The sequence below is a fragment of the Coenobita brevimanus genome, chromosome 59, assembly GCF_032717465.1.
Source record: "Coenobita brevimanus isolate Jiangsu-jjx chromosome 59, ASM3271746v2, whole genome shotgun sequence".
In the NCBI taxonomy this organism is placed as follows: domain Eukaryota; kingdom Metazoa; phylum Arthropoda; class Malacostraca; order Decapoda; family Coenobitidae; genus Coenobita; species Coenobita brevimanus.
Genome location: NC_137012.1, coordinates 24,423,369 through 24,448,703, shown reverse-complemented (window position 1 = coordinate 24,448,703; position 25,335 = coordinate 24,423,369). Strand labels below are relative to the sequence as shown.

At 40.3% G+C, this 25,335-nt stretch overlaps 1 protein-coding gene across 1 annotated transcript; it reads right to left on the bottom strand.

Annotated features, from left to right (window-relative positions):
* Window positions 1–925: 925 nt before the first annotated feature.
* LOC145402925 (uncharacterized) lies at window positions 926–24,738 on the bottom strand. Its single transcript, XM_080274821.1, has 4 exons — window positions 24,622–24,738; window positions 23,399–23,508; window positions 2,987–3,151; window positions 926–1,052 (listed from the first exon to the last, which is right to left on the bottom strand). The coding sequence occupies exons 1-4, from the start codon at window positions 24,736–24,738 to the stop codon at window positions 926–928; spliced, it is 519 nt and encodes a 172-aa protein (XP_080130947.1).
* Window positions 24,739–25,335: the final 597 nt, after the last annotated feature.

The window sequence follows — 25,335 nt, the reverse complement described above, 5'->3', positions numbered from 1 at the left end:
GACAGTGCTTTATGTATCCTCTCCAATATTTTCATTATCAAGGTGTTATATATGCTGTTGATAGCCTCCTTGCCATCAGACATTATTTCAAACATCACCTAACATCTGATTGAGGGGAATATGGGGAACAAGAAAACACGCTGATAATATACAGATGGATGATTTAATACTCGATAGATTTTTTTTTTCCCTAGACCGCCATTGTTTTTCAGATATCGAATAAAAAGTCATTCGGTAATTAGTGATAAGTAGATACATTGTTTCTTGAGGCTTAAGGATTTATAGATGAGGATCTGTTGTAAATTCAAGATAATTTTAACCACTTTGAGGCGATTGTGAAGAAGGGGTTGAGATTAAATGACCTCTCGACGTACAAGAGCGCTGGGTAATAAAGTGCAGCCTGTTTAATTAGTTTTTTTTTTTTTTTTTAATGGTACAGATCCCCTTGTTAAGTGCAATGGGGTTGGTAGTGAGTGTGGTGAGATGGTAGACGGTAGTAAGTGTGGTGAGATGGTTGACGGTAGGAAGTGAGATGGTAGGCGGTAGTAAGTGTGGTGAGAAGGTAGATGGTAGTGTGGTGAGATGGTAGACGGTAGTGAGTGTGGCGAGATGGTAGATGGTAGTGTGGTGAGATGGTAGACGGTAGTGTGGTGAGATGGTAGCCGGTAGTAAGTGAGGTAAGATAGTAGACGGTAGTGTGGTGAGATGGTAGACGGTAGTAAGTGTGGTGGGATGGTAGACGGTAGTAAGTGAGATAGTAGACGGTAGTAAGTGTGGTGAGATAGTAGATGGTAGTAAGTGTGGTGACAGTAGTGGGTATGGTGTAAGAGTAGATGGGAACAGGTATGACGAGTAGGCAGAAGTAACAAATTAGGTGACACTGAAATAGCCGCGGTGAGACGTTGCAATGTGTGGTGTGTTGAGGCTATGGCAGCGCCCTTGGAAGCCTCACGTTGTCACACTCAAGCCTGGGACAGCAGTGTGGGAAGGGCTGACTCAGGTCCTCGATGTGTAGGCACGTGTAGTTGGGGTTGTGCACTTCAAGGTCGCATCTGGAAAGGGTCACAGGTCACGGGTCAACTCTGGATTAAGAAAAAACTTAGAGTTATTCCTGTTGCCTACATGAGGGTCAGTAAGGCAAATCCCCAGTTGATAATAAGCATGAATGAGCTAATTTTCTTTAGTGTGTGTCTTATATGCATTTTCAGCTTTTAAGATTGAAGACAATCTAACCTTTCCTATTATTTTCAACGCTGTCTGTAACTCTACTATTTCTGTGTCTCGTATACCTGTTCGCTAAGATGATGTTATTTAGTGCCAGATTTTTGCTATCACCCAACGAATTTACATAATTTAGTAAGAAACCTGTGGAAGTGCAGTGGTAATGGAGGTTATTCTGAATCCCTTCAGTCAGAAAGATTCTTGAACTGCATAAAATCGTCAGGAGATGGCATGAATAAAATAAAAAGGACGTTCTCGGGTTAAAAGGGTTAAAAAGTCGCCTAGAAATGCTCAAAGAAGCCGCGTCTCGTTGTCAGGGGAAATGTCTCGATGCTTTCCTGTTGCAAAAGAAAGACTGACAAATGCCTGTCGACTCTTTGTGAGTCCTCAGTCTCTTCACCCCTATCTGGCGCTGACTAGGAGCCTACATGTGCTGGTACTGTGCACCCTGGGTGGAGCAGCTGTTGGGTCCGCTCTGGAGTCATATCTTGTATTTCCCTACACTTCGCTATGAGAAGGTCCGACACTGGTGAAACACTATTTGTTACAAGGGAACGCCGGATCCCTGAACGGTGTATATACTGTACTGTTTTTGTAGAACGGCTCCACAGAGGCAGTTGCTTACCTGTGGTCGACGAGTCTGCTGGGCCAGATAGATCGAGGTTAAGCAACAACAAGAACCTAATGCCTTTTCTGTGTTTTTCCTTCATGTTACCAGACGACTTTATTCAGTTTCGGAGAGCCCCCTGATAATGAAGGAGTCCGTGATGACTAAATCTGATCCCCCCATTTCGAAAAGTCCCTCCTAAGCTGAATGAAATTGTTTGAAGTCAGCAAGATAAAGCATTAAATGACGTCATTAGTTTCAAGAGGCTGACAAAGAAGCAGATTTTACTGGGAAGGAGTTGGAAAGTCTCGATTTCTTTTTTTTTTGTTTTTTTTGTTTACGATAATTTCTGAAGCTCATAACGAAGATGGAACGTCTGGCCTCTGCTGTGTTGTTGCTGACTGCACTGTGTTATGTGGCTGACAAGGGAGAGGGTCGTCTTCATACAGTTGTTGTCTGGTTGTACAAATGTCCGTCAACTCCCTGTCTCCCGAACTGAGGATGGTTGACTGTGGGAAAAGGGAATCTTCAGTCTGCAGTCCACCGGGTTCACTTCCAGATGAACCTTGAACTGCAACTATTCATAATACGGCAGGCTGATGACATTTAATACAGGTGTTGCTTAAATATCTGTCACAAATTAGTGGCCTCCTTTCTCTTCGTTTATTTGAGCACACGGCCTAAGTCGCAACCTTCCCCTTGAACACTGTCTGCAACAACTGACCGTAGGCGGTTTGTTGTTACATGAGGGAACTGGACCTGTATTAAATGTCATCAGTTTGATACTTAATCGTGGGTGCATGAAATTCGATGCGGTTTAGTTTTGAGGCAGGTGCGAGATTCCTTGCTTACAGTGCTCTTGTTACTCTGACTTGGCCCAGATTTTTATCCTGTTGCAGCTTCTTTCACGTAGTTCAGTTGCAGAAAAAGACAGTTCTACGGATATACCCTTTTCATAGCATTTCTTCATGACATGCATCACATTCTAGTGAAAATGTATTCTTACAACTCAGCGTTCATAATGGAAAGAAGGTATTTTTTTGGCCAAATTATTGTAAACGGAGTATAGTCCAGATTAACCCTCCCATATGAGTACACTTGGCCATCAACTAATCTGAAAGGAGTTATGGATGTGTGTCAGTCTGTGCTGTAACTTACGTTTCCTCCTCGAGTACCATTTCCTCGCCGTACTTCCTGCAGTGCCTCACCCCACACACCCCACCTCCCAGCTGCTCAGACTCCCCCTCCCTCATCACACGACGCTTACTCCCCACCCGCACCACGCACACGCCTGGGGGGGTGGAGGCCGAAGTGGGGGGACGGCTGGGAGGGGAGGGCTTAGAGGGGGAGGGAAAGAGAGGCTGCGGTTTGGGTGGGGATGGTTTGTGGGGTTTTGCTGGGGAAGGACGGGAAGGACGAGAGGAAGGTTTGAGTGGAGAGACAGAGGATGAAGGCTTGAGTGGGGAGAGAGGGGAGGAGGGTTTGAGTGGGGAGGGAGGGGAGGGGTTGAGGGGGTCAGGCAGGATCCAGGGAGGCACTGGCAGCTTGATGCTCACGCTGGAGGTGGGAAGGAGGGGAGTGGAGTTTCCTACTGATGGGGAGAGAAAGAAGGGGGTTAAAACTTTTGCAACAATGTACGTTCATTATAAAACATTCAGGTACTAGGCAAAAGTTTCTTGAGGACAACTAATTAAAAATACCTGTAATATGACTTTGCAATAAGGAAGGAATAATTCTGATATTACTACGCCACTCATAGACTTCCCATTGGTGTGATTCCCGGAACACGACGTGCGAAATAGAGTCGAAACATTCAACTGTTAGAAAGAACAAGAAGGAAGGACCTGATGGGGTACCTGCGTATGTTGAAGAAAGGAAGGGAGGTCGGAGAGGAAATAAACATTGGACGTACTCAGTGCCTGATATGGAACTTATTTCTGTACTGAGGAATATTTATCTTCCCCAGCCATTTGTGTTTTTGTGATGGAGCGATTTTTAAATAGCTGTGTTTATACTGTAGGTGGAATACTAGGCTGATGTGGAAATAATGGCGTTTTAACAACGGATCGTGCATTAAGCCTATGTATAAGTTCAAAGTATGGTCAGGGAGATGTTTCCTCATAAAATACACACACACACACACACACACACACACACACACACACACACACACACACACACACACACACACACACACACACACACACACACACACACGCATACGCACACACACACACACACACACACACACACACACACACACACACACACACACACACACACACACACACACACACACACACACACACACACACACACTGGTGCAGTGGTAACGTTCCCGCTTGCCAACTGGTGGGCGGGAGTTCGCGCCTCGCTCAGGTTGCGAAAAGTTTCAAGGACGAAGTGGGTGGTTACTGTCCCCCTGGAGCAAGGGGACGGGTGTGTCCTGTGTGAAGGTCACAGCCTTGCCCTTAGATCGGACTATATGAGCTCTCAGCTCCCTTCCGGGAGGGTAAAAGCTGACGATCACGACCATCAAGTGATCCTGACCGACCCGGTGAATTACACACACACACACACACACACACACACACACACACACACACACACACACACACACACACACGCAATGATGTTAGAGTAAGAACCAAATTTAGTCTGTTATTTCACTAGAGTAGGCTAACGAAACTGTTGTTGTATAAGACACAAATAGTAAATTAACTGGCCACTTTTGAAACCAGATGTACAGTTATGTGTCCCATCAAACAGCCGATATGACCAATTGAAACGCTGTGGAACGTAAAAGAAAGCCAGAAGTGGGGACTGTCTTTAGAATTCGATACCTTTTTGGAAGTTAGAAATGCGAGAGGACAGGGATGGAAGGATGGAAATAAAGTTAATTGAACTTCATGTTTCGCAGACGAGATTGGCTTCTAACTCCATATACACCTCAGTTGTGTCGGTCGGCCGTGATTATTCTTAAGTTTGTCTTGTATGACGATAAAGCAACAGAGATTTATGGCGATTTTGTGACGCATTACGAAAAAATAATATAGAATGTACCAGTATGCAAACCGTATTTAAAACCCATACGTAAAACATGTAAACAGTGATTAACGTAAATATTTTAATCTGAGTTCCATTTTAATTTACGTCTAAAATCTTAATGACAACACGAATCGTAGTCTCCAGCAACGAGCTAATCTATCAAGTCTCAGGCCGATTGACTTGGAAGGTGAATGACTGATTGTTTGTCTTGAAGAATGGCGTGAAACAATGAGTGAGAGGAGAACTGATTTAAGAGTTTCGTGTCATCATCTTGTGGACGTATCACTGAAACTTTTTAATTGCTTCGTAAATTTTCATTAGCCCGTTCAGGCACAGAATGGCTTTTATTATTTTCTTTCTTTCTTTTTCTCTCTCTTTCATTCCTTCTTGATTACTTTCTTTCTCCTCCTCTCTCTCCATTCTTTATTTCCGTCCTTTCTTCCTTCCTTTCGTTAACCCGTTCAGCTACAAGATATTCTCTCTCTCTCTCTCTCTCTCTCTCTCTCTCTCTCTCTCTCTCTCTCTCTCTCCCCCATCCTTCCTTCCTTCCATGCACTTTTCCTTCCTTCCTTCCTTACACTTTGAACTATAGGGATTGTCTACTGTACATTATTCATTAACTTTTTCACTTCGAGGGCGTCTCCTTGAAATGAATAAATTAGCCTGAAGTTAGACTGAACAAAAAACTAGGTGCGTGGAGTGAAGAGGTTAATCATTTTTGTAAGTCTATCTTTCTGTCTATCTGTCTGTCTCTGTCTGTCTGTCTGTCTGTCTACCTCCTATCTATCTAATATGTCTCTTTCTGTCTGTTTATAAATCTACAGTATCCATCTGTCTGTCTGTCTACCTTCTATCTAGTCTTTCTTTATCCAGCTATCTACCCATCTGTCTGTTTACCTATCTGTGTGTGTGTGTGTGTGTGGGTGTGTGTGTGTGTGTGTGTGTGTGTGTGTGTGTGTGTGTGTGTGTGTGTGTGTCTACCTCCTGTCTAATCTCTCTATCTATCTTCCTATCTGTCTATCTATCTATCTATCTATCTACCTACCTATATCCATCTATCACCACGCCCTCTATCTCTCATCCTGTCCATTAACTCAAATCTATTACTCCTTCCACTACTACACCCTCCAAATCGTTCATCCTACACAACCTCCAGACGATTTCATTCAGCCTGGGAGATACGTGTGGCAATAAAGGGGTTAAAAATCGTCTGCCTGAATCCCTTCTCCACTGAAGGCCAGTCCTAAGCTGAAGAAATCGTCTGGGAATGCAGGATTAAGATTTTTACTCCGATGTCGTATATATATTTGTAGTTTTTTTTATATATTTTTATTCATGTTACTTTCAGACGATTTTATTCAGCTCAGGACAGGCTCTTGAAGTTAGAGGAGAGGTTAATGGAAACTCCGTAACACCTCTTCCGTAGCGATTTATTTTGGGTACGGCTGGTTGATATCGTTTTGTTCGTTATTATTGCTGAGCGTGGTGATTTTAGAATGATTTAAGTAACACAGAAGAGGACGACAAGGTGTAGTAAACAAAATAAATCGCCTAGGAAACGGTGTTAGGGAGCTTCCGTAATCGACGAGAAGACGGGTTTGTATCTCACTTCTCTTCCAAAAATCTCAGGTTGAATGAAATCGTCTCTTGTACTTCTTTTACTGTAACTCGGCCTAACAATCCAACCGTCTCGCCCTTTTAAATTCCCTGGCTCCTTAATTTCCCATACCTCGCCTTCTCAGCTATTCATTCACCATCTCTAACTACTTTTTTGTTTTTCATAGCCTGCCCATGTCTCCTTCTTCCTTCACGCTCACTCACTCCAATCCATCACTCTTTCAGCCTTTCCGTACACCATACCGTTTATGCACACTCTTTTCTACCTTATTACCAACAGACTTTCCTACGCCACAACTTTCGTGAATCACACTGTTTCCTATCCACTTTGCACACTCCACACACATTTCTTAGCATTTTCATTTCCACTGCTCATATCTGTCACTTTCATGTCATTCCAGAGTCTCACATTCTACTGGTAATATTGGTAGTGACACACCTTGCATACCCTTGCAACCCTCACGGCCTCATCACTGTTCTTCCTTAGTCTCTTTCACATACCAGGGAAAGCGAGTGTGTGTGTGTGTGTGTGTGTGTGTTGTGTGTGTGTGTGTGTGTGTGTGTGTGTGTGTGTGTGTGTGTGTGTGTGTGTGTGTGTGTGTGTGTGTGTGTGTGTGTGTGACTGCTCCTCTTCAGTCTCCTTCACATACCTTGGCAAAAGTTTGTGTTTGTGTGTGTGTGATGGAACAATGGGTGGCCTTGCGTCCAGACCAAGAATATAAATATTATTGTAATGTGGAAATTACTTCTTTCTTCCCACCACAGAATATAAATGAGGCGGCCTTGATGGAGCACCACAACCGCAACAGCGCAACACAAACAGCCACAACAACCACAACGAAGTAGATGTAACAACAACTACAACAACAGCAGTGACAAGTAAGTGCGGCAAATACTACTACCATTAGTACTTGTGCTATTACTGCTGTTAATGTTATTTCAGTTGGGTTTATTACCATTACTATTTCTTTTTCTGCTAATACCACTACTACGACTACCACTTCTACAAATAAATGTAATAAGCAACAACAACGAAAATATCACAACAATGAATCAACCTCCACAACATCTGCCATCACAAACAACAAGGGATGCACAAGACAACGAACACAGCAAAGGACAAACGAATAAAAACACAGTATAAGCATCCTAAGCAACAGATCAACAGGTAGAAAAAAAACATCGCAACAAAGACACTATGGACTGCACTATACTAAGTCGTATACTCATTTTTTTTTTTTTTAACTTGGTCTGTCTGGCCGAGCAGATCTACTATCATAGGTAAACAACTGCCTCTGTGGGAATGTCCTACAGGTACAGTACGGTACATACACCGTGTAGGGATCTGGCTTGCCTTTGTGGTAAGCAGCGCCTCACCAGGGTCGGATCTGAGACCCTCCCATGGCGAGGTGCAGAGAAATATGTAAACAGCACCTCACCCGGGTCGGGCCAGAGTCATTCTCAGGGCGAAGTGCAGAGCAATATGAGGAGGCTTGGCTCCTCACATGTCTCTGCACAGGTGCACAGCATCACCACGTGTAGGCTTCTCGTCAGCACCTCCTGTACTCGGTAGCCTAATAGGCTTCATGGCATATCTTTCTTAGGGATTTATTTTTCTGTCAGGGCTCAAATGAATTTTTATTTGTGGTTTTATGTTTTATCTTTCTCAGTATTGGCATAGTTTTTATTATGTTTATCTTTCTCAATACAGGCATAGTTTTAATCGATAATATACAATAGCATAATAGCCCTTTCATGGTCGGGACAACTCAGGTATTCCATTCCAGCTGACGTTGGAGTCATAGAGCCTGAGTGTTACCATTTATTTGTCATGATCGGGACATCTTGATTATTGTGTTGGAGCCAACGCCAGGCGGTGGCATTCAGCTGAGTCACAGGAGCCTGGGTGGTGTTGTGTTTAGCAGAGTAACTAACCGAGGATGAGGTGTTGTGAAATCCCCTGAGGCAGCGTGAATACAGCACAATAACAACAAATTCAACAGGTGACACGCAAGCAATAGTGTCATGGCCGCCACTGCATACACTGACTTGTTGCTGGAGGCTTGACGATATAACTACGGCGCAAGGTTTTTATGAGCGCAAAAATAATGACATATTGTTTAGTTTGTGTATACGTAGCAGTTTTGGTTACTGCATAGGAAACCTTTGTGCACAGTACAGTATTTTGAGACAACTTAGTTTATCTTGTATCCAGAAGCTGTAAATTGTGTCTATCGAAAGTAGGCCTTAAGACACGAAAACGATGATGATGATGATAATGAAAGGTTTAGCAGTGCCCTAATTATCACGAGGATGTTTCATTTGCTGTGAACATGTACAGTGTAGTACAATATCCCCTTAAGATGAAGCACAGCACTACAACTCTTATCTGCGTCGCTTTCATCCATCTGCATGCAACTATCGTGTACGTACCAGATGATGCTGGGATGTGAGAAAAGAAGGAAATGCAAGTAACGTTATTGTGTTTACTCTAACTTGGCCTACAATTCCCACCTCAGTCTTGAATGCTGAGTTGTAAAAATACGTTAAGAGCGGGATATTATGGAAAAGTGCTATGGAAAATATACAGAGCCGTACCATTGTCTGTATCTGCCACTGAGGAATGTGAAATAAAATACAAAAATTTGGACCAAAGCAATGCAAAACAATTACAGTATGTTGTAAAAAGCCCATCACTTTTAATTCAACAACTCGGGTTTTATGAACAATAAAACTCCTACTTTCTAGTAAAGGCTTCGGGTGTATTGGTAATCATATAATGCCATTTTATATTCAGATTATTAGTATTATTATTGAACTCGAGGTCCTGCACACTCTCAGCATAATTATTAGTAATATGATAAGTAATTCTGCCGGTTTTATATTAATCCTTTCACCACGTTCCATTCTGGGTAACACCAGTTAATAGTCCGTGTGTGTGTGTGTGTGTGTGTGTGTGTGTGTGTGTGTGTGTGTGTGTGTGTGTGTGTGTGTGTGTGTGTGTGTGTGTGTGTGTGTGTGTGTGTGTGTGTGTGTGTGTATGTGTAAGTGTGTGTGTGTGTGTGTGTGTGTGTGTGTGTGTGTGTGTGTGTGTGTGTGTGTGTGTGTGAATCTGTATGTGTATGTATATTAACCAATAGTAGGTCCACTGCAAGACTGGACCTTCCCGCCGGAGGGAGAGTAATGAATCCTTCCCCAAGCTGGCGAAATACGAATGGGGAAGGAATGTTTGTAGGAAGTTTAATGTACGTGAAAGTCAAAGTGTTGTAGTGGCTAAGTTTGTGTAGCAGATGATTTTGATAATATAAATCTTTCACCACGTAGCTCCAATATTATCGTTACTTAATTTCGAATGATTCAGTATGCCAAAACATTTCATTCATCTCATACTGGTCGCTCCATGCAGACAGTTTTATAATACCATATTCCTTAATCTGGGGTTGATTAGGATGGACAAAAGCTTGTGTGGTGGCGCAAGAGTGTGTGCTGGTAAGAGACGAACGTAGTAACATAGTGGGATGTGGGAGTACAAAGAGCAGTGAAAGAGAAAAGAAAGAAGTAGATGTGGGTTGATGCAAGAGTGGAGTTCAGGTGAAGGAATGGGTGATAATATTGGAAGCAAAAGTATGAAAGGGGATTAGTAAACAAAACATGGAGTAGAAGATAACTAATGAATGTAAATCTCTCTGAAAAAATGGAACCTTTGGTGGGAAGAGGTACAAAAGTGTTAGAATGAATGTAGAAGAATGTGTGAACATATAAGGGGTGAAAATGAAAGAATACTAACAAGTGGATGGAAAGTAAGGGGCGGACTGAACGGCAGAACAGGAGAACAAGAATAACAAGACAACGCGGTGTCGAACATGATTGTGTTGGGGTGCATAAAAAAAAAAAAAAAAAGAAATGCATCGGTCGAGAATATCACAATGGCTGAAGTGAAGAATGCTGTGAAAAGATGGAAGAATGGAAAGGCAGCAGGTATGAATGAAGAATATACAGGAATGATAAATTGTAAAGGGGTGAGGTCAGTGAACTGTTTGTGGGGAGTATGCATGTGAAGAGGTAGAATGCTGCGATTGTTTCTTGTACAAAAACAAAGGTGAACGAAGTGAGTGCAAAAAATATCGTGGAACAAGTCTGTTGAGTGTTTTGGGTAAGGTATATTGAAGAATACGTGATGAGTGGTGAAGTTTTTTTTTTTTTTTTTTTTTTTTAGGAATGGTTTGGATAATTTGGATTAATTATTCGCCTTAATGCTAATTTTGGAAAGAGCTTAATGAGGAGGGTTACAAGATATTTATGGCATTTGTTGATCTGGAAAAAGTATGTAATAGAATAATTAGGCATTGATTACGAGTGAGGGCGAAGCCCTCGCGAGTCCCTCGTCAAGTAGTGGCATTTTGTCGCATATGAGCTGCCCGACCCGGCCCAGCCCAACCCGGTCCAGCCCGACCCGGCCCGACCCGACCGTAATGCTTTTGAGAAGCTTGTATCTCAGCAACCACAGGGCCAATCACTGCGTGTTTTGCACCATATGATAAACCAATTCTTTAAAATTTGTTTTTGACAGGTTTCATCGCACCCAGGCGGTACACGTGGCACATGACGCGCACCAAGTGCATCATGTCGAAAATCTTCAAAAGACATGAAACTTGGTAGGTAGATAGCCATTAATATACTCTAGGCATCCTTGGGGTGTATGGCGACATTTTAATGCATTCGGACTTAAATGGCCTCGCTCGTGCCTCGCCGACAAAGGCGTTTTACTGGTTATGGAAGGTGTTGTCTGTGCTTATGGTGTGGATGGTAAATGGCTAAATGCTGTACAGAGTTCTTCTGATGGTAGTGAAGCACGTGTAAAAGTAAGTGGTTGTTTGCGTGAGTGGTTCAGTACTAGATGAGTCAGTGGTGGGCGACTTCTTGACTGTTATTAAAGGGTTATGGATGAGGTTAATGTGTGAGTTAAGGAGAATGAAGAGAAGATGGTAATGAATGGCGGGGGATTGAGCCCTTCACATGTGGTGTATACAAATTAAGTGCTACTTACCAACAGGGAACGGAATCTCTGTTGGTCTCTACAATGTGGTGGAGACTTGCTGTATTTCTTCATTTCCTTTCTCCTTACTTCTTCATTTCTTTCAAACACTTTTCAGTTTGCTATCAATCTTTTATTTCTTCACCAGTTCGCATCAAACTTAGCGCGATTGTTTCTTGGCCAAGTACCCCCAAACACCTTTCACTTTGATGTCGTTCCTTTATTTCTTCACCAGTTCGCTTCAGACTTATTGCAATTGTTTCATAGCCAAATACCCCCAAACATCTTTCTTAATTTTTATTCCTTTTAAAGGATTTTAAAGACATGTATGATAAAAATGGTTCAAAACACTGGGTAGTACGAGCTTGACTCATTCCTGTAAAGATACAATTAGGTAAAAACAGTTGGGTAAGAACACACACACACACACACACACACACACACACACACACACACACACACACACACACACTACAGCAAGACGGGGAAAGCGTGCATACTTTGTAAATACACACTCTGTTCATTTAGTTTTACAAAATGGATACATACTTCAGTAAAACAAATTTGGAAAAGAAAAGGGATAAAAGTAAAAAGCAAAATGATGATTTCTACCAAGAACTGGTTGAAGTGGAGACTCACAATAGACTGGTTGAACGTGTACACAAACTAGAAATGGCTTTCGAAAATGAAATTGATGAAATAAAGAAGCAAATGCACTTGCAAAAGGAAGAGATAGAAAAACTGGGAAGGGAGGCCAATAAGAAAGACACAACCATCAGTGAACTAACAGTGGAATTGAATACGCTTAGGAAGAAAGTGAGTGAAATGGGAAGTACAGTAGTTAATCACGAGAGTGTTATGGAAGAGTTAAAAAATGACACAGAGACAATTAGACAAGCAAGCAGTCTTATGGACCAGAGCAGTGATATTGAGGAGAAGATAACACAGGTGAATTAAGCTGTGCAAAGCTACAAAAATGATGTAGAAATCACGTATGCTGAAATGGTGAAAGTAAAGAAAGACTGAGAAACAAGGGTGGAGGAAAAAAAACATTAAAAAGGAAGTGAAAAGAATAATCCAAAACAATCCAAAGTTAGTCAGAGATTCAGTAGAAATAAATAAATCAATAGTAATCACTGGTATAGAAGAGGAAGAAATTAAAAACAAAATCACTAGAGACAAAAAGGAGATGGCAAATGTAATGAGCTTACTGAAAGAAGTATCAGAGGAAATCTGTAGTAAAGACATAGAGGAACACAAAAGGTTAGGGAAATACGAGAAAAGCAAGACAAGACCTCTAAAGGTGACTTTCCAGAGTGTAAACACTGTGGAAGAGATACTAAAAAATGCAAAGAATCTTATGGAAAAAAGAGGAGTTCAAAAATGTATGGATAAAAAGATGTCTAACACAAGAGGAACTGGAATTACTGAAAGAGAAAAGGGAGGAAGCAAAGACAAAAAATGAGGGAAGATCAGAAGAGGACAAGAAGAAATTTTTTTTTACAAAGTAATAGGATTGCAGGTACGAAAGTGGTACACAAACAGGATGGAAGAAAAAGGAGGAAGTTAGTAGAACCATGTCATGACAAGTATATAAACAAGATGATAAAGTTGATGTACTCAAATGTGGATGGAATGGTATCTAAATTACTAGAGATGAATGATTATGTCAGAGAAAATGAACCACAAATAATATGCCTAACTGAGACAAAATTAACACCAAGGATATCCAATGACATACTAAACTTAGAGGAATACAATATATGGAGAAGAGACAGAAATTTAAAAAAAGGAGGAGGAATTATAATATTAAATAAGAAAAATCTAAAAGTCAAGGAAATAAACCTAGATATACCATCACAAGTAGAACTGATTGCAGTAGAGATCGACACATCTGAAGGTAAAGTAATTGTAGCCAATTTGTATATGCCACCCAGATCAAACACATGGGAAAGAGACGAATATGAGGACCTGGCAGAGAGTACAATTCAGAGTATAAGATCCTTGCTACATAAAATGGAAGAGAAATCGGAAAGAATTATACTAACTGGGGATTTCAATACAAATATAAATTGGAATACTCTAGATATAAATAGCCAAGAAAGCTGTTGGGACCAAAAGCTCCTGGATCTCGTACAAGAGTTTTTCTTAACGCAACATGTGAGGGAAACCACTAGAAAAAGAGGACTTGATGTACCTTCAGTGCTAGATCTAATATTTACTAGGCAAGAAAATGACATTGACAGTTTAATATATCACCCTCCACTCGGCAAAAGCGATCATGCAGTACTAAATTATAACTTCAGGATAGCATATGACTTAGTAAACAGCAATGACAGTTACAAAAAGAGACTAAACTATAAAAAGGGAAATTATCAAGACCTAAAGAAGTATTTCTTAGAAGTTGATTGGGAAAATGAGCTTAGAGGACAAGATTTAAATGCTGTATATAAAAAATTTTGTGAATTTTTATGATATAGGAGTCCAGAAGTACATCCCACAGCACAAAGAAGCAGATAAGAAAATACAGAAATGGTTCAATACAGAATGTAAAAAATCAAAAGAAAGAAGAGATTTGTTGTGGAATAGATACAGAAGACACAATAGTGAAAGGGCGTATAATAATTACAAACAGGCAAGAAACGACTATACAAGAATAAGGAGGGAAGCCCAAAAATAGTTTGAGGAGGATAAAATAAATAAATGTAGTAACCAACCAAAGCTGTTTTACAGCTATATCAGAAGCAAAACCAAAGTAAAAGATATAATACAATCCATCACGGACGAGGGAATCACTTATACACAAGAGAAAGATATTTGTGAAGCACTAAATAAGAATTTCCAATTAGTTTTTGCAGAAGAAAAAAATTTTGAGAGGAAATATGTGGAACACGCATGTCCACACATACTACCAGATATACAAATAGCAGAAAAAGTAATACAAGAGGAGTTAAGTAGATTAGACAGAGGAAAAGCAAGTGGTCCTGATGAAATTTCATGTTGGGTGTTACGAGAATGTGCAAAGGAGTTAAGTAAACCATTATTTTTAATTTTCAAGAAATCCTTGAGTCAAGGGAAACTACCTGATATTTGGAAAAAAGCAAATATAGTCCCCTTATTCAAGAAAGGAAATAGACAAAATCCTCTCAACTACCGACCAGTATCACTGACCAGTGTTGTAAGCAAGTATTAGAAAAACTTATAAGAAAAGCTTGGGTAAATCATCTAGAAGAACACAGTATGATAACAGAAAGACAGTTTGGTTTCAGAAAAGGAAAATCATGTGTTACTAATCTATTGAGCTACTATGACAGAGTAACAAACACAATACAGGAGAAGGATGGGTGGACAGTATCTATTTAGATTTCAAGAAAGCATTTGACACAGTACCACACCAAAGACTTTTATGGAAACTGTACCATCAAGGAGGAATTCAAGGCAAACTGCTTTGTTGGATACAAGATTTTCTCATAAAAAGAGAAATGAGAACAGTACTAAGGGGAAACTACTCATCATGAAAAGAAGTGACTAGCGGAGTACCACAGGGTTCAGTGCTGGCACCAGTCATGTTTTTAGTATATATAAACGATATAAACAGTAACACTGGAAATGAAAGCTATCTGAATATGTTTGCAGATGATGGAAAAATACAAAGGAGAATTACTAACACAGACTCTTGTAAAGAGCTACAAGAAGAATTAAATAAACTTCATGAATGGAGTAGTACATGGCAAATGGAATTCAATGTGGACAGGTGTCATGTAATCAAGTTTGGTAAAAGTGGAAAAAGGCCTGATTGGGATTATACGTTAGGAAATAAAACCCTGTACACATCAGAAAGAGAGAAGGACCTAGGTGTGATTATCAATAACAGACTATCTCCGGCTGACCACATCAGCGAGAAGGTACGGAACATGTATACACTGCTTGCAAATATGAGAATAGCATTCACATACATAAATGAAGACATGCTAAGAAGGATAATAACATCATTCATTACTCGTAGACCAACCATGGAATATGCATCAGTAGTCTGGAGTCCTCATCTCAAAAAGCATATAGACAAGATTGAAAAAGTTCAAAGGGCCGCTACAAGATGGATACCAAGCTTAAGGGACCTAAGCTACGAAGAAAGACTAAATAAACTGAATCTACCAACACTACAGGAGAGAAGGAAAAGAGGTGACATGATAATGCTCTATAAGTGCATATCAGGGAAGGAGAAAATAGACATAAATGATTACTTAACATATGGAGAAGCATCAGCAAGAGGACACTGCAAAAAACTGCATAAGAAGAGAGGTGATAAAGACGTAAGGAAATTCAGTTTCCCAAACAGAGCAATTGATCAATGGAATGCACTACCGAATGAAATAAAGTGTGCCAAAACAATTCACAAATTCAAGGATATGTACGATAAATATGGCTTACGACACGGGACAGTACGAGCTTGACTCATTCCTGTAAAGATACAATTAGGTAAGAACAATTAGGTAAGAACACACACACACACACACACACACACACACACACACACACACACACACACACACACACACACACACACACACACACACCGCTCGCTGGTGCAGTGGTAACGTTCCCGCTTGCCAACTGGTGGACGGGAGTTCGCGCCTCGCTCAGGTTGCGAAACGTTTCACTGACGAAGTGGGTGGTTACTGTCCCCCTTGAGCAAGGGGACGGGTGTGTGCGTGTGTGAAGGTCACAGCCTTGCCCTTAGATCGGACTATATGAGCTCTCAGCTCCCTTCCGGGAGGGTAAAAGCTGACGATCACGACCATCAAGTGATCCTGACGGACCCGGTGAATTATACACACACACACACACACACACACACACACACACACACCGAAAATGGGCCAACATTTTACATTCATTTTCTGCGGATAATAGAAGACTGTTTTCATCAGTATTTACCTAATTTGAAAACGGAAGCTTTGTGGAAACGTCTCAGAAACGGGTATTTTTGCAGTTACGGTTAGTCACGCCTCGTCGTTAAGTTGGTTAGGTTGGGTTAGATAAGTTAAATTGGTTAGAGTTGATTAATCAGGTAATATCTTCTAGTTATTTTAGGCTAAGTTAGCAGGACAAAAGAAATAAGAAAAACACTGACTCTCCGAAACTGAGAATATACCCAAAATTGTACTTGAATATATTGTTACAGCCAGCAAAGCATCACGTAATTATTTTTGATCGAGGTAGCAGAGACTAAGAAAGTTATACATGGCAAAGAAAATGGTTCCTTTCTGCGCATGAAAGGAACCACATGAGAGAAAATGGCATTTCATCGTACACTGATCTATAAATTTTAACGCTGTAGGAAGTATTGGGTTCATTCACAATCTGTCATCTCAGGCTTGAAATTTCCCGCAATTTTCTACCTATGTTTGTAATTTGCACGAAATAACTCTTCACACATCATGAAACAACTCTGAGATAGGTACTTGCTGAAGCGTTGATGTTACTAAGACGAGCTGAGATTGTTATTTGTTGGGGCGTTGATGTCACGGAGATGGGCCAAGAAGTATTTGTTGGGGCGTTGATTTCACTGAGATAAGGTAAAATAGGTACTTAGTGGAGCGTTAATGCCACTGAGATAAGGTAGGATAGGTGTTTGTTGAGGCGTTGATATCACTAAGATGCATTGATGTCACTAAAGTAAGATTGGTGTTTGTTGCGGCGTTGATGTCACTGACATAAGGTTTATGGATTATGAGATAAAAACAGTATTTGCATATAACCAAAATGCAAACATATTATGAGAGAACGAAATTCAGGATACCAAGATACAGAATGGCTGATGCTGTAAAGTCCTTCTCACACTATCATTAAATGACTGTTTTACAACTTCTCTGTGCGTCTCTACTTCAAAGAATTTGTTAATTTTTGTTGGAATCATCACTTAGTGATACTCTAGCATTTGGTGTTTTATTATATTATTCAAGTTTGAGTCTACGGACTCGTAAGATGACCTTGATTAAAGCGCTTGTTATATAAATAAGATTCACATATGAAGAAATACATCATACTAAAAAAAATTTTAAGTTCAGTTCACCTGACGATCAGGAAGAGTTTCCATTAGGTTGGGCCTTTCCTGCGTCTCTTTGGTCTTTTAATTTTTATTGGCTATGTTTAAAAATATTGTGCCATGCTCATTTTTCTCTAATTCTTCCTTTCCTCTGTTCTGCTTTTCGAAGATTCAGCTGCTTCGGCAAGTCAGGCCGGAACTGTTGTATTCTTTAGAAACACAGTGTCTGTATGTGGGTAGAATTCTGTCACATGAAAAATTAAGGCAGGCTTAAACTGGGGTATAATTTCCCGTTAAAACTTAGCTCGTCTGCGTTTAAGTTTAGGTATAATTTCCCATCAAAGATTATCCTTTCTACGTATAAATTTGGGTGTAATTTCCCTTCAATAGTTAGCTTGTCTACGTTTAAATTTGGGTATAATTTCCATTGATTTGTTAGCTCGTCTGCGTTTAAATTTGGGCACAATTTCCCGTCAATAGTTAGCTTGTCTGGTTTAAATTTAGGTGTAATTTCCCGTCAATAATCAGCTTGTATACTCACCCACGGGTTTTTTACTGATGGTAGGCTTCTTGTGTTGTTTTAGCTTTGTGGTGGCAGCGCTGAGTGGTGAGGGTGTTACTGCCACCACCACCACCACCACCAGGGGGCACCACCACACACGCTGGGGGAGGCGGGAGGGAGTTGTATTATAGGATCGTATTTAGAATGTCTTGGGAGATTTCGCAACACCTTTTCCTCTGCGATTCGGTCTGCACATTACACTTCAGTAACCTTTTGCTTGTTTCTAATGCAAATAATTTTAAAAAAATGTCTCATAAATTGTACGCTCGTTGACGCAGGAAAAGTCGTTGTACTTCTTCCCGTGTCATTCATTTTTCATAATTATTATGATTTAATATCAGTTATGCCATAAACAGCTTTGCAATATCGACAGAGTTTTCGATAATAGCGTGACAGTGGTTAGAAAGGTATAATATCCAATATTTAGCGCTTCAGGAAGAGGTGGCATGAAGTTTACTGCTATGCCAAGTGAAAATGACTAAATGAGGGTGCGTGTGGCTGAAGGAAAACACGATCTGAACAAACATAAAACAGCGGGGAGGCTTGCGGTCCCACATAGAAAGTAAAATTAGCGTTGTAGAACCTTTTTTGTAAGACTGGATTCCATACTAATGAAGGAAGCTTGGAATGGTATGTTTCTCTTTTGCGCATTTGTTTATTAAGAGTGAGTTACAATAGCTTATTTTTAACTCTTTGAATCACATATTTTTTTTTTATTCTTGCTTTCTTCAGACGATTTTATTAAGTTTGGCAAAGATTTTTTTGAACGGGGAAAGTATATGCAGCCTTTATTGTCCCCTTCAGTACTAAAAACTCTTCTCTAGTGTAGCGAAATCATCCTCGGATAGCAATAGTAAAATATAAATAACTAATATTATTACTACCACCACCACCACCACCACCACCACCACCACCACTACTACTACAACCACTACTACTACTACAACTACTACTGCTACTACTACTACTACTGCTACTAGTACTACTGCTATTACTACTACTACTAATAATAATAAAAAGACGTCCTCGATCTGAAGCGAAGAGTATGACAATGAAACCATTTTTTTTTGTTTTTCCTCTCTTTCTTTCTTCATCTTGTTTTCTTTTACAAATATATTTCGTACCCTTTTAGGTAATGTAGATGGTGGTAATTACACTCAAGGAAAAATGTGGGTTGCAGTTGACTCTCCCTTACCATTAGTCACGGTACTCGGGTGCTTGTGAGCCGTGTATCAAGCCGGGGAGTGAAAGGTACCGCATCCTAACTCTTCCCTCTGCAACTAGACTCAATTTTCTCACCATGCTAACGATAGAGAGGCAACAGTCAGGAGGCGAACTGACGACCGTAAATCAGTACAGCACTCACATAAGGAAAAGAAAGTGCGTCGGCTCTTCCTCGTAAACAGGCAAGAGTTAGACTTTGAACACATCCTTAGTGGTTAGAAATAATCGAAGTATTTGTAGTGGTTATAGCAGAAGTACACCTTAGGAAGTCTTTTCTTTACAAACATATATTCCGAGATGAGTACCCACTGTAACCCGATTTTTTTCCCCACAGTTATTCTGTTACGTTTACATGTCAGTAACTGTGTACTTCAAGGACTTGTGCGAAACCTAAGCTTCTTTATACAGGCCTAACGACACACACACACACACACACACACACACACACACACACACGTACGTTTGTCTGTCTATCTATCTATCTGTCTGTCTATTTACCTATCTGTCTATCTGTCAGTCTATTCAACAACTATGAAAACATCACACACCCATCCTTCTCACCAAGACCGATATTCATTTACATATCAAAATGTTAATGTATTCTTACGCATGGTTTACTACCGCCCTAAGAACTTTCTGTATCCTTTATCAGTTTATGCTGCACACCAGGCGCACACAACATCATCCATAATCCCTCCCAGTTCACGCGGTCATGTGGCTTTTCCAGATACACAAATCCCATATGTTGTACTGTAAGATATAGCAGTTCGAGTACTAAATTCATTCCCTTTCATAAGCTTTCTCCCCTCTCTGTGTTGCTGCAAGTGTTTGATCCTCAGACCCCTTCATTTTAGAAACAGTGTTATTCATCTCGCCTGATACTGTGACGCTTGCCTTACCTTTTTGTGTTGGTCTTTTTGCCTCTGCCACCCACGACACTCAGAAGTCTTACTCCATGATTATTTTTACACTTCCATCATCTACGTTACTATACAGAGACACAAATACCACCTTCCCCTATCCAACCTTCCCCTATCCCGCTCATCCAGGTTACTTGGCATAAACCCCCTTAAAAATAAATAAATGAATAAAGATAAAGTAATGGACTGTGTTACCTTATGTCATTAGTACACATACCTCATTAACCTCTCTTGCAGCCCCATTCTTCAACATTTACACATCTCTGACACATTCCTAGACACCATATTATTTCCTTGTGCACCTTCCATCCCAGTTATATTTCTTTCTTCAACCATTCCCGTGTATTAATATTTTCATAGTCGTCTTTCTCTTTGTCCCGTATTTTGCTTCCATTTCATAGCATTCTTCCAGTTTCATTCCAATTATTTTTCCCCAGCATTCATTCCTCATTTTTTTTCCCTCTTTCCAGATCAGTTTCCTGTTGTCAGAAATATTTGTACTAATTTTGTTCTTCCTTACCCTTCATTTACTGTCTTCCTGTTTCTCTTTTCTGCTCTCTTCACACACTACTTGCTGTCTGTATATTTCCTGTTTCATCTGATTTTTTTTTTTTATGCATCCACTCTCTGTCTGTCTGTCTGTCTGTCTGTCTCTGTCTGTCTGTCTGTCTGTCTGTCTGTCTGTCTGTCTGTCTCTCTCTCTCTCTCTCTCTCTCTCTCTCTCTCTCTCTCTCTCTCTCTTTCCGTTCTTCTAGTGTCACCGTCAATAAATTATCTGTGTCATATTTAGGTACTTAAGCTTTGTTCAGGATTTGCCATCAACAGCACTAGTTTATATATGTAATGGCAATATCAACTTTGTGATGGGAAACGCCGTGAGAAATGTAAACTTAGCTCCTTAATAGCATCACAGTTACCCTACCAGTGAGATGTGTGTGTGTGTGTGTGGTGTGTGTGTGTGTGTGTGTGTGTCAAAGTCAAAGTCAAAGTTAAATGTTTATTTAGCCATAGAGATTACAATAGTTGACATAACACTTAGTCTACTAGCGGCTGAGCCTTTTGAGAGTCTAGGAACTCTCTTAAAAGGCACCTTGTTTTTCTTGCACTTTTGGTAAACATCAATTGTCCAGTAAGGCTAAAACTACGATTTTATTAAATCAGCTGTATGACTTTTAAGTAATAATGGTCATTCGCGAATGACAATAGTTTAAGATTTTAATAAAGGGTATATACAAGATAGCACTACAACAAAATGGAGGTAATTTTATATTAATACCAGTAATAATAGTAACAATAATAATAACTACCACAATAACAATAATAATAGTAAATAATAATAATAATGAAAGTCAACTAATTTAAAAAATTAGTACTTTGATAGTAAGTAGGATTTATAAGCAGATTTGAAAGATACAGCCTCGCGTAGTTCCCGAATGGCCATTGGGATACCATTCCAAATTTTGGGTCCCTGATAAGTGATATGTGACTGGGACTGGGTTGAAGCCATGAGCGGTATTTTTAGATTACAGTTATTTCGGAGATTATACCGATCATTCATATTAAAATCAAAGTAACTGTTAAATGACAGGTTGTGCAGAGACTTGTAAACAAACAAAGCAGTGCAGTAGGACTTTATATCAGGCAATTTTAGGATACCCAATTTCTTGAAAGATGGATTAGTGTGGTCATATTTGCGTAAGTTTTCCATTATACGGACCGATTTCTTTTGGGCTATAAATAAGCGATTTAACTGTGTCTTATAAGCACCACTCCATACATTGTTACAATAAAGCAATAAAGGAAAAATCAGCGAGAAATAAATGAGCTTAAAAGACCGTGTTGTTAGTTGATTACGAATTTGGTACATGATACCACACTGTTTGCTAATCTTTGTATGGAGATACTGGATATGTAAATGCCATGACAAACGTTCATCAATTATAACACCAAGGAATTTTATACTGTCCACTCTTTCAATTGACTGGGCACCTATGTAGATGTTGGGTTGATTTGCAGTGCTTTGTTTCCTTTTAAATATAATGTAACGAAATTTGCTTGGGTTTAGCGTGAGTTTGGTGTGTGTGTGTGTGTGTGTGTGTGTGTGTGTGTGTGTGTGTGTGTGTGTTAATCCGTTTGTCACATAACAGGTGGTTGGGGATTAGAGAGAAAGTCTTCATATTTACCATGGTGAATCAGAAGACAGTCACGTGGGAAAGGAGGCAGATGGAGCGTCCTGCCTGGCCACCCCGACACCCACGCTTCCTCACTCCCACGCCTTGGAAAAGTGGAAAATATTTTGTGACATAAAGAAAAATGTCGGTTACCATGCAGGGGTTATCTAGTATTATTTATTTATTCATTTATTTTCTTTATTCCCCTGTTTAGACATAACGTACAGATATAAGTTCGTATTTCTTGACAGATCATTCGAAACATCAGCAAATTTTTGGACAGGTTCCTTCAGAATCATAAAACTATTTCGATTTTGCCCCTTTCATCCCTTTCCCTTCCCCTTCCAGTCTATATTCTGTTCCAGAAAGCCCGTCTTTTACAGTCTTGCATACGCCCCTGCCTTGAATTATTGAAATAATAATCCATCCATCCATTGCCAGACGCCATGTATCCCAAACGGGGTGGTCAAGGGCTTAGAGTTAATTGTTTTACAGGGAGGGGCACTAATCCTCCACCAACCCCACTTGACACGTAGGGATGCCAACAGCATCTGGTGTTCCCAGGCGGTCACCCATACAAGTGCTAACCAGACCCATAATAATAATAATAATAATAATAATAATGCAAGTGAACTGGCATTTGGTGATTAAGAAGAAAGTCACTTTATCCTGATATAATACAGAGAAGAATAACAGTTCTGAGTAAACCAACGTTTTGTTATACAGAGGACAGTTTCAGTTTAGTGTGAATTGTTATAAGAGAGAATAACACCGAAAATAGTCATAATTTATGATGTAGAGAACAATGTCATATTACCCAAAATTGTTACAAAAGACACATAATTGTCGTGGTTTAAAAGAATCATTAATTCTGCTGAAGAGATGTGGAACAAGACAAGCATTTTCTAATAAGTGAAGGTGCTTAGGGTGACAAACCAACTCACCCAGACTGCTGTATTGTCTGCACCTGTGTCTTCCTTGATGTTTGGGGTTTCCTCCTATTATCTTGCTCAGATTCCTGGCGAGTAAAGAATTTTGTGTACTTTCCGTGATTCTGCGTGTAAGAATGTATATGTATAAAAAATTTTTGGTTAGGACGAGAAAAAACAAAATTACATCAGTTCATTGTATGTTCATTCATTTCAAAATATGCACGAGCGTCGGATAATATGTAAATACTTTTTTATGCAGTATAAGAACAATGTATTTGAGTTTGGGTAGAGCCAGGCGATTTAATTCGCCTCTGGGAAACCTCATGAAGTGTAAGAGTTAAAAAAAATATCTGTTGTACAAATTTTTCGAGACAGTTCACTGACCACTGTAATGATGTGATGTGTTGTGTTGTGTTGCACTGCGATGCACCGTCCGTGAGGTGTGTCCGGTCGCCTCTGAGCAAGCAATGGCGTCTGTAGCTGCTGGGTGCCGACTGACTGACTGAGGGAGGGGAGAGCAGGTGGGGTGATGGCAGAATGGGGAGGAGGGCAGAAGGGGAGGGGAGGGGAGAGCTGATGTGGGTAGTGGTAGAGCAGGGAGAAGGGGAGTGCCATCCTTACTTTCCTTCATACAGGTTTACTAGTTGACGCGCCAGATCATTTTTCTTTTCTCCAGACAGGTGAGGGTTGAGGGTCTGCTGCTGTCTCTTGTGTCGTTAATAACCCTTCAGTACCTGGAGGTTGTGTTTTTTTAAATATTCTTGTTTCCTCCAGAGGATATAATTCAACTTAGGGAAAGCTTGAATTGCCTCCCACACTTTCCTTTGTACAGGTGATGGACGAGGTGTTGCTTGTCACCGCATCTTCGCTAACTCCTTGACTATAATGACACTGTATTATTTTTTCTGCTTTTAAATGATTTTACGTAGCTCAATAAAGGCCCTTCGTGCCACTCTAGAATCCCTGTGACGCCCTAGATGGTATATGTTTGCTGCTGACAGATGATTTTGTTCAACCATGGAAAGTCGTCTGATATCGAAGAGACTGATTTTTTTTTTTATTGCTATGAAAGTACCAAAGACTTAAAACCCTCAAAATTGAAAAAAAAAAAAAAAAATCCAGAACCTTTCATCATATCCAACCTTCTGTCTGAAATCTATCTCAAGTTAATAAAATCGTCAGGAGACAGCGTTAAATGAAAAAAATGTCCTTAGGCTGAGACGGTAGCGGCACACCCTGAAAACTGCTCCAACGATCGGAATTGTGAAAGCTGAAGCACCCGTGGTCTGAATAGCGTTGGTGTGCAGGAGGTGAGAGTGGCTGGGTGATTGTGGCTCGTAATCACCAGTCATTCAGGCTAATTGCACAGTACACACGGGTTCATTCTTAAGTAAAAGTACTTGTGGTTCTTCATCTTACTGGCTCAGGCATTGGTTGACAGTTTTAACAATAGGCAGATTCTTGAACGGAGAAAGAATGTTCAGATTAAATACCCTTTTGTATGCAGTGTATTAGTGTGATAACTTTATTAATGATGTGGTTGCCCCTTTCTATGCGAGAAAAAACAAATAGGAAAGAAAGAAAAAACCAAGTGCTGCAAACCTGCAAAAGTTGTCTCTTCCAAAGCAGGCCAGAAACGAGATTCGTTCAGGTGGCAGAGGCAAGGACATACAGGGTGGCCCGTGAATAGCCCCGCATTAGACACATACCTGACGGTACCTAATGTGTTGCAGACAGGGTTCAGTCTGCTGGTGTGGGTATGGGCGTTACAGTGGGGGAAATGAATAAATGATACAGAACGGACACTGATAATGCTAACTGAGCTGCCCCCGCACCACGTGGGAAATTACTTGGCTGAGTATAATAGGAGAGTTGTATATGGGCCACCTGTGATGCTTTTTAAAATTAGTCATAGGCAGAGGGAAAGACAAACAAAAGAAATTTGTATA